This window comes from Astyanax mexicanus, chromosome 21 (assembly GCF_023375975.1).
Source record: "Astyanax mexicanus isolate ESR-SI-001 chromosome 21, AstMex3_surface, whole genome shotgun sequence".
Taxonomy (NCBI): domain Eukaryota; kingdom Metazoa; phylum Chordata; class Actinopteri; order Characiformes; family Acestrorhamphidae; genus Astyanax; species Astyanax mexicanus.
In genome coordinates, this window is record NC_064428.1 from 18,717,587 (window position 1) to 18,728,736 (window position 11,150).

Sequence of the window (11,150 nt, forward strand, 5' to 3'; positions counted from 1 at the left end):
AAACTGCTTGTTTTAATAGTGCACACTGTTGCTACCAAAAAAAGTCACTAGATGGCATTACCATATATATCTTAATAAATAATAATAATAATATTTATAATATTTATAATAATAATAATAATAATAATAAATATATTATTTAAATTTTATGAGGCATAAAATAATAACAAGAAAAAAAAACAAGAAAATCGAGAATCGAATCCAATCGTGACCCTCAAATCGAAAATGAAATCGAATCGAGGATTTAGAGAATCGTGACACCCCTAGTGAAAACACCTTAAGAATCAGTATTTAGGTTCCAACAAAAGAGATGCTGCTTAATCTGGCCTAAATACATACATTTAAAACTTTGTAAAACTTTACTAAACCCTACGAAAAAGCATAGCCACAAAGTCAAAAAGCCTTTTAGAGTTCAGTTGAGAAAGACCTGGAAAGTATCCAGTGTAGGACCTTCAGTTGATCAAACTGTCAAATAAAATCTTTCAGTACCCTGTATTATTGACAAGCAGCTTAATGTACTCTGGAACTCTTTCAGTTGGCCCTCATTCAACAAATCCCTGGAGGCAGTAGCTTTTTGGCACTGCTCAGCATTCAGCTTTAGTGTATTCACCTGTTTAGACTGCCTTAGTCAATGTTATTTACCGGACATTTACTATAATTTCAGGCAATTTAGGAAGTTTATGATTTCCACAATGCAGAGAACACTTACCTACTATACAAGCAAGTCATTAAAATAGATTTAGCTATAAAGGGGCAAATACACAAGTGTAGGTTAGCAGTGGTAACCAGTTTCACAGTATACAACACTGGATTTGTTTCGTTTTAAATCCAAAGTGGAGGCACAAAAAGCCCAAATCAAGAAGATTGTATCACTGTCTAAATATTTCTGGGCCCAACTGTATATTTATATGTGTATATTCGTATATTTATCTGCCAGTACTGTGGATGTTCTTCTACTGACAGAGATATCTGCCAGATCACCTTGCCCAAGCCCCAGAGCAGTCAGTATGATCAGATTCACTGTTTATCATAATTAATGACATTGCAATAGCCCAACGTTCTTAACGTCGATTTTAATAAAGGTGGCATAGATTATCTGCTATTCTACCATTTTAATTTATCTACCAAACAGACGAATAACCTACAATAATTCAGTTCATCAAATAACAGCTGCTCACTGTCTTTAAATCTGCTATGATTTTTGCTAGGGGCCCCCAAATGCCTTGAAACGGCCCTGATTTGATGCCATGAATCTGTTATGTTTTGCAAACAAAACGATACAACAAATCACATAATCTTAATATTTAGTTCCAACCCTAATGGTAAACTAAGCATTGTGCCTTGCATAAACAAATTCTGCTCACTGTATCAACTGAATTCTATGATTGCCTTATTAAATCACCTCGTCAATCAAAACTGATGTAATGCTACGCCCCTAACTGGGACACATTTCATTTGCAATAAATTTAAAACATTCTCCTGTAGGGAAATGACTCATGACTGTCAGTTCATATTGAATATAGAAGCGTGTAAACTGTAACTGTAGATCGCTGCCATTCCCCCGGTCACAGGGCCTGCTGTGAAGATTAGCCTTGTCTAGCATGATCTACTGCCAATGGTTTCAGGGTTTATCGCTGGGCTGGCTCTGAGCCTTTGTAGTGGTCCGCCCTCAACAAGCCACAATTCATTGCCCTCTGTCACATGACCCACGCAAAAGATCGATCACGGCAACAGTGTTAACGTATAAACCAGTAGGGTGACACGATGACCAAAGTCAATGATTCACGCTATGAATCCCAAAGCAGAAGACATACAGCAACAATCAATTAAACCATACCTGACATTATCATCATTACAAACCACATAGTATCACAAATACTAATGACTACAGTCCAGAAGTGGACAATGGTCACAAAAAGGTCCAGATTTGAAGAAATCCAACCAAAATAATTACAAATAAGGAATCTACCATTCATTTCAGAGAATGATGACCCATGTTTCCCATTATGGCCTATTCTTAGGACACCTTATACTTCTAGGTAGTACCCATTGTTTGAATGCCCCTACTCCATTAAACAAGAGTGCTACAGTGTCAAGATCAATCAAGTGTGTGAACATTAGTATTAGTATGATGGATAGATATTTTCTATTAAGAGGAAAATATGGTCTACAACTAGGCTTATTTCTTCTCTGGGAAACCAACCCATAGTGTTTACTACAGTACTAAAGGTGGACTTAGTGTTTTTTGGTTAATACCTTTTGTTGATCATCAACTTTAACCTTTTTTAGGTACGTTTGTTAATGCATCACTCTGCATGACTTCTGTAATTTTTTCTCATTGCCCTCAAAATTGAAATAAGGTGTTTCCTAGCTTTGCTGTGTTCTGAAACTTACTGTATGGGCTAGGTGATGCACTCTTGAGAGAAATATCCAGTTCGTGGCGTTCAAAAATTTCAAAATTACTTTTAACATGGAGTGTTGACGACACAGCATTTACGAAACAGATGTTCTCAATACTTTGGTGTTACGATGCAGTTATGCTACTGTGCTGATCATGTACTCTAGAATGATTAAACTACCCATGCCCATGCACAGCAGCCATCAACACTTCTACACATCTACAACAAAGTGTACAGAGCAGCACATTGTTCCGTCTCTGTCCAAAACAATCCCACATTGTAGAAGCAGTAGGTTCCTCGCTAGAGAATGGATGCATTCCAAACTACAAACCTATGAACTGTACTTACTACATTAACGATTACCTTTAACTTATTATTCTTTATTATTAAGTTTTGTGCAGTTTGGGATATAAAATGAGTGGCCATCTATGTAATGCATTAACACGTTATGCAAATCTACATATTAATATATAATAATATCACAATATTTCATGGTATTTTTGCGATAACGATACTCTTGGCCATACAACAAAACTCTGAATAAAAAAAAAAATCTAAAAAAATCAAAAATACAATTCTGCAACAAACTGAAACGTACATTTTATTATTGCATAAGATATGATATTGCACACGCCTAACTGAGATATTAAAAAATACAAGAATTTTATCAGATTTATGACAGAAGTCCAGAATGATCCAGAATGTCATAATAATAATGCACTCCAAATATCTCCATATATCCTGGATTAAAGTAAAGTAAATGATATTGCACAGATATAATCTGTCTCTAGTGGATATATAATGAGAAATAAGAACAGTGTGAATTTGATAAAAACTGTATATAAAAATAAATAAATAAATAAATAAAAGTAGTACCCTGATGTGATAATTAGGGGTGGAAGATCTGGCACGATATTTCAGGGTATAATATCGTTCATGATATTCAAAAATGTTGGTGATATTATCACGCACGATACGATATGGCACAGCACTATTATACATATATTTTCACTGATTTTTTTTTTCAATGGTGGATGAGCCTGCCCAGCCCTAATCTAAAATTTAAAAATGTAAATGTTTCTCCTAAATGAACATACTTAAAGAACTTCAGCAGCATCCATATGGAACCCAAACTAATCAATTTCACTCAGTCCATCGTAAACCTTAAGAAAGCTAAGCTTAGGAAAATCCCTTAGGAGCTATCTGAGCTTCATTGTGACTGTAAACTTAGCTCCAGAGGATTCATTTTGGGATCAATGTCTGGCACGTTCTGGGAGAGGGGGCCTCTCCATGGGTAAGGCCATGCTGGACTTTCCCCGACTGAATCGATGGTTGCATGAAGCTGCTGGATGTAGTAGCGCGAGGGATAAGCTTTCACTATCCATCACAGACAGACGGCCCTGGAGCTCTGGTCTAATAATAATAGAGCATCCAACCGCTGCCACAGTGCTGCAAGGAGGACTAGAGGACAACTCTAAGCAGTCAGTCCAGTGTCTATAAACGCTTGAAGCATAAACATTTGTAGTTTTCCTTTATGAGACAAGACCTAGGCAAGTTGGTGTCTGAAGTTTACCAGTACCATCAACCTATCATCAATTATCAGCAAGTAATCCAGCTCAAAAAGGTTTAGCCATTCTACTTGTCTGACCAAATGATAATCTCATGCTTTGCTGTTTTAGTCATTTTGGAGCGATAGAGAAGGCAAGGAGTCGATCAGTCAGACTGAACTAGATCTCAGACAGCTGATAGCCAGTAAAAAGGCGGCGGTATCTCAGGGCGCTGAGTGGTCTAAAGCGCTGCCACTATGAGCGGGAGGTCGCAGGTTTGAACACCCGCTCATGCAGCCTTGCCATCAAGCTGCCGATGCTAAGAGGGAGCAAAATTGGCCCCGCTTCCTCCGGGTAGGTAGATGGCGCCCTCTCCCCACATTACTCCGAGGGTGATGTCCACAGCACAGGGCGTCTGTGAGCTGATGTACCGGAACCCAGCCGCTGCGCTTTCCTCCGAGCGCGCTGGATGCTCGCCAATGCTGCATCAGCAGCAGCTTGAAAAGAAGCGGTGGCTTCACATGTGTTTGAGGAAGCGTGTGTTAGTCTTCACCCTCCTGATGTGTTGGGGCATTACTAGTGATAGGGGGAGTCCTAATGAGTGGGCTGGGTAATTGGCCGTGTAAATTAGGGAGAAAATGGGGAAAAAAAATATAATAAAAAAGGTAGTGGTATCTCCCATCTTATTAAGAGTTCAATATTTATAATAAAAGTCCAGAGCCTAATAGGGTTTCGTCATTAAAAGCGGTACAATAGCACAATTATGTAGTACCGGTACTTTAACCCAACCAGCACCAGCACTCGACCCAAAAATCGCTTTGAAAAAACGCAGCATCATTGCACTTTGGTGAGGATCTGTGATTTTTTTATTGTGGAAAACATTCAATAATAAGATCTCCTTCAAAGTTTCTTTCAAAGGAATTTTCTGTGACTGGCTTTTTTCATGCATTCTGAAGTACCATACTGTTGCACTACAAAGCGCACCAGACTATAAGGTGCACTACTAATAAACGTCTATTTTGTGGTCTATTTTCATACATAAGGGCACCGGATTATAAGGCACATTTAAAGAGACCACTGGTGGTTAGCTGCTAATGCCGACCAGTGTTGGACAGCGCTACTAATGATTTATGGTAAAATTAAAGGATTTTAGGTGAACCTTATATTGCGTAAAATATGGTATAATCCAGTGTCTGGGGTGAGCGCTGATCCTAAACCGATTCACTTAACGAGTCGACTCTACACTCAACCCATCCTGGAAGTTCATTAAAGCATCTAAATTAAACCACACAGATTACATGATAATTCACGAAATATCAGCAGTTGTCTTCCAGTGTTTAAAATGCCTTATTTTCCAGTTTCCTTGTCTTTTCTGCGATTGATTGAATGAAAACTCCAAACAATAACATGGTTATTTTCTTAAACTTTGATTCCCAGCGTGAGTATGTGTGGGCGGCAGGGCTGATGACGTGACTGAAATTATAAAAACGTTTTTTTTTTTTTTTTTTTTTAGAATAAGAAGAAGAATAAATTTTATTATTAATAAAAGAACATTCATTTTAGTTCCATATTAGCTCTTCTATTATTGCATTAATTTCTGATGTTTTAGGTTTTTTCTGTGGTATTGTTTCAGTATTGGTATTGAGATATTTAGGCAGGGATTGTATTAAAAGTGATAGTTTTGGTTATAGTTGTTTTTAACAGAATTGAGTCAATGATACAACATATCACAATATATATATATATATATATATATATATATATATATATATATATATATATATACAATAAATCTAAAAATATATGCATGGTTATAATCTGTGTCATGATTTGTAACAACAAAATGAAAAATGCTCCTATCGTATCAAAAAAGCTAAAAATTGGTAGCACTTGAAAACAAATCTGTGCTGTAATATTGCCTATTCCATAATGTGACTATTGGGCATGTCCCAAAATTTGTTTAATTCTTTAAATATTTAAACAATACTTATATACCATTGACATGAACTTGCATAACAACTTGCATAATAACACACACTACGTGAACCTTCTCAACTCCAATGGCTATTCCCATTGCATCCATTAGCATTTGCAAAGGCCTGCTTCCTGTTTTTCTGGGTGTTGCTGAGGTCAGGTTTGTTTACGGCCACTGTTTGTTCCTGGACAAGGTCCAGCCCTGCTGCACTGAACTCTGGGAGTTGTATAACCCTGCAATAATGCTAAGTAATTAGAAATAACCTTCACTGTGAGTAAGGGCTGAGAGAGAGATGGAGAGGGAGAGTGGGGAGAGTGAGTGCCTTAGAGAGGGAGCGATAAAAGGCATTCAGAGACATGATGTCGGTGCATCACCACACTGCTGACTCAGCACTTTTCTCCTACATCTGTTTGCTGATCTCTCTCTCTCTCTCTCTCTCTCTCTCTCGCACACCCACATACACATTTTCGGCTCAGTGGAGTGTCAAAGTAGACGATTATATATTTGGCAGAGTCCATCCATCTACTCTGTAGTAACTGCCTATGAAGGACACCTTCCCTGTACGAGGCCTCGCCAACGTGCTACTCACCAATGTGGTACAGTCCGATCCAATCCGTGGCGTCCACCTCCTCCTTGATGTCCCAGGAGATGACGAGATTCTGCCCTCGGCCCAGAGTAAACTGGTACGTGGATGCAGTCAGCGAGGATCGACTGTCGGATGTTACCAGGTCAGTGTCGCTGTTGGCCCGCTGCAAGCCCATGGGTTCTGGCGCGCCCCCTCTGGAAGCCCCCGTGCCGCTTCCGGCGCCCTGCGCCGACAAGCTACGAAGGTTCTCCGGTCCCAGCGTGTAACGCATGTGGGGTGTTCGCCTCCGCACCACCAGGAGGTGCTCCCGAGCAGTGGTCGTGGTGCCAGTGGCCATGGTGACGTGTGGGGTGGGATGGGAGTGAGGGTGGGGGTGGGTGTGGTGAGGGGAGGGGCTGGGGTGGTGAGGGGAAGGGCTGGGGTGGTGAGGAGGGGGAGGGTGGTGGGGGCGGGTACGGGGAGGGAGGACGGCTGTGGCCAGAGAGGGGCGAATGGTGGAGGCCGGGTGTACAGGGGGTAAAGAAATGAAGGCCAAAAGGCCTAAGAAGGGAAAGGGGGAAGGGGGTGGGCTAGGAGTTTGGGCCCAGCAGGTTCTTCTATTCAGGCCTGCTCACTATCTATAGGTAGGTAATGCCTAACATCGAACCTACACCAAGGTTAAGGTCAAGGCATGAGGACCACAACCTCTTTTTCAACTTATCAGAAGGGATAGAAGGGGCAAAAAAGGGTATAGCTTACTTGACCCCCATTCAAGGGGGCCTTAACTGAAGGCCGTCAATGTCTTCCAATCTCAGCCATATTTATATATAGGAGCTCCACATGGTCTCAACACCAGAACATATCAAAACGAATCAATAACTTGGTATCCTGGGATTTACGCTCCAGCACAAAAGTTCTACAGTTTATTGCATCAGTTCATTTGAAGGCAGTGAGGTGATCAGAAATCAGGCAGGATGATGCAAGTTAAAGATCTCAAGTTCTTGTTGCACATGGGGTCCACATATCCATTGGTAGAAAACAGAGCCTCAACCTGGCAGAGATATGCAGGTTCCTGCAACAGTGGAAGGTCGAGAGACCTAGAAAAAAAAAAGAGAAAAAACTGTTAGCGGTGACAACAAAGTGCAAATTCTTGCTGATAGCTATAAAAATTCGGTCCCAGTCAACGTCACACAATCTTCTTTATTTTTATACTTATATAAAACATTATTGTGCAGCTCAGAGAGTTTCCACTTCCACTAATTTGCGTTGCTACTTGGTAATGATGGTAAAATGGTTTTGGTTAGGAGGTTGCTTTGGTGTTCTACCTTAAGTAAAGTAATCATCTAGGATACCACAGAATGATGTCCTAGATGATTACTTTAGTGTTCATCAGTGGTTGGTAGGTAGAAATTGGTTGCAATATTGTTGCTTGGTGGTTCCTCGGTGGTTCCTAGGTGGTTGCTTTTTGAAGCATTTTCACATTGCTCTTAATCCACTGCAAACTATGAAAGTGTTACAAATGTCAGTATGGACACCTAGATTCACAACAAATAAAAAATGTACGAACTCACTACTGAACTGAACCGAGTGGGCTCTGAGCAAAGAAATATAGGTGTGAAAATGCTATTAAAGAACAATGAGCTAAGCTGAGCCATACTTAAAGCTTGAAGTGCTTCATATGGACTGGGTGTGGCTTCCACTTTTCTAAAGTGTTTGCTAGGTGGTTTTAATTGTGCTGTCATCTGTAGTAGTCAGGTAAGCTGAGTTCTTGAAACTCTGCCTCAGCATATATTTAAGGATTGAGTATCAGCAGCTCCATTAATAGGTAGAAAGAGGTATCGGCCCAACCCTACAGTAATTAGCCTTTAATGCAATGGTGGGCAGTTCATTTTCCCAAGGGGCCACATGATACCCTGGGACTGTTTTGGTGAGCTGGGCCAACAGATTGACCTCAATTTGTTAAATTGTTATTTTTGTCTCTTTAAAAAATTTTTAGTAATTATATGATTGTGATAAGCATTACTGGTCATTTCACTATTTAATCAACATTTACATAAACAATTGTTAACAAAATGAGTCAGCATTTAATTCATGTAATAATGTATAATTGATATGTGGTTTGTAGCTTAATTACCTCTTTTTCTTGTTCAGTAAGATAAATCTAGTCTGCTTTTGGCTTAACAAGTGCACTAAAGTCCACTTCAGTTTCTAAGGTGGATACGTGAAGGACTGGGTATGGAAAGGCAAATGGCCAGTTGTTGCCTGCAAGCTGCAATATGTCCAGATATGCTCTGATGGAAATTTATTCATTTTAAAATATTCATATATCGACAAAAATCTGCACTAGCCCAGAACACAGGACCTTCTTCCTGTATTTACTTTTCTGCACCTGCCCCAGACAGATGTGATCAATAAGAAGTGATAACACTCTCACGTGATGTGCTGTGATGCATTTTTGGCTGCAAAGAAATAAAAACCATACAAGCTCACTAATTAACTGAACCGAGTGGGCTCTCAGCAAAGAAAACATAGGTGTGAAAATTCTATTAAAGAATGGTATGCTAAGCCGAGCCATACTTGCTAAGCTTGAAGTGCTTCGTATGGATTGGGTGTGGCTTTTATATTTCTAAAGTGGTTGCTAGATGGTTCAGATTGTGTTATTAGGTTGTCTGAATTGAAGAAATGTTCAATATTCCAGGTCTTGTCTGATAAACTTTTGTTGTTGATGTGCACTGATACCAGAACTATGTTCTAGCTTTCAGCAGCAAACCACTAAAATGAGCAGGGCAACCTCTGACCTACAGAATATTTAAGCACTACAGCATGAAGCATTATTATAAATTTGGGCAGCACCCGTGACCTGGTGATCAACCTGCTCACCTATCATCTCTGGGGTCTCTGGATCAAGTCCCTATCTGGATGGGATTTCAATTAACTTCCTGTGCATTTCCTCGTCCCACAGTGGAAAATCTTGGCAATCAAGTAAATTATTTAAATTTAACGACAACAACAGTCATAGTATTTACAACAGCTATCTACTACTTGTATCACTGTCCATCAATACTGCAATCCAATCATGCTGCACTAAACTCAAAACTCCACCCACAGAACCACTTCTACAGAACCACTTCCCTGCTTGGCCTAATCTCCACATCTACCCATTTACAGACCCTGTTTCTGTTTTTTCCTGCATTTCCTTCCACCCATCCTCTCTTTCTCTCCGTCTCTCAGTCCCTCTCTGTGTCAGGCCTGCTTTCTAAAAGCGTTGATAAGCATGTGTCCCCTCAGAGGCTCCTAAATTAGCTCTCTCTGTCAGAGCTGTCGGCACAGGCTTTTGGGAAGGACTGTGAGAAGCAGCACAGTGCAATCCACTCGCTCAACATTCCTCATACACCTCAGCTCCCAGCATGCCCTGGCTACTGACCAAAGGCACAGCCGATACGGCCAAGGCTGCGAAGTATACCGCAGCCAAAAGCAGTCCCCTGATCATTTGGTTGTATTGTTTTATAAAAACACAAAACCAAGTACATTGATTTGAATACCGGTATTCATATGAATTAATGCTTGTAAGGAACAGATTGAAATTGCATCAAAATGTATTGAATAGAATCGCATCGGGACATACTTTAAAGTACCAAATATTAAAATTATGACTAAAATAATCAATATATGACGATATTGTAAAATATCTTGTGATTAAGGGTCATTTGCTCCGGTTAAAACAGACTCTGGTTCGTTTGTATGCTTGATGCGGTTCATTTAAGCAGGTGTGAAATCATTAACTCTGGTTCAGAACAAAACAACCGAGACTCTCCAAATTAACCTGATTATATTAGCCAGATAATTATTACTACAGCTATGACCAAACACGGTCTCTACTGCTGCTGCTCCGTGCTACGCTGTTTATATGCTTCGAATATGCAGCGTTCACTGCTCGCGGCAGCGTGACTCTATTTCCTACGTGGACAGCTTATAAAAATATATATATATTTAAAAGCACAGCAGGAAATTTCCATGTTCAGCTTCACACTGCACAAATACATGTGCATCTCTAGAACACTGGACCTACTTGCTGTATTTTTTTTTGCTCGTTTGTGTTTAGGTTTATGCCAGTACGAAACCAAACCAAGGGGGAAAACGCTCCGTATACACAAACTCATCAACTGATCTGGACCAGAGAAACCACCTACAGGTGTGAAGATTTTCTAACACCCTTAATACCATATTATTTTGCACTATGAGGCACACCGGATTATAAGGCGCATTTTATGCAACACTAGTAACTAGTAGTAGGAATGTCACCAAGTTTTCCTTCTCATTCAGCAGGTAAAGCTGTAAAGCTAAGCTAAGTATACAAAACTGTATTTCTTAAAAAATAAATAAATAAATAAATAAAAATTCGATGTTAGGGATAGGGCTTCAACGATTAGTCAATGTTGATTATTTAAATTTGTCAACTACAAATTTCATTGTCAACTAATCGTTAATTTGTTAGTGGCTAATGCTAATGCTGCTCCAGCAGTGCTAGCTGGGGTTAGCAGCAGGATATAGGTCGATAATACTCACTTTTGAACTGCCAATACCAGTGGTGTGCAGTGAGGCCCTTCTTACCCTTGACAATAGGTGCATGTAAATCATTACATAATATTTAATAAGGAAATATA

General features: G+C 39.8%; 1 protein-coding gene across 3 annotated transcripts in view; it reads right to left on the reverse strand.

The window, feature by feature from the left end:
- hecw2b (HECT, C2 and WW domain containing E3 ubiquitin protein ligase 2b) overlaps positions 1-6,887 on the reverse strand; it is a 47,225-nt gene extending 40,338 nt beyond the window's left edge. For all 3 annotated transcript variants that reach the window (XR_007428028.1, XM_049469748.1, XM_049469747.1), the window contains exon 1: positions 6,511-6,887. Coding sequence is in view for 2 of the 3 variants with exons in the window: in XM_049469748.1 (XP_049325705.1) it covers positions 6,511-6,844 (334 nt within the window). In the remaining variant the exon portion in view is untranslated. The remainder of the gene's footprint in view (positions 1-6,510) is intronic.
- Positions 6,888-11,150: the final 4,263 nt, after the last annotated feature.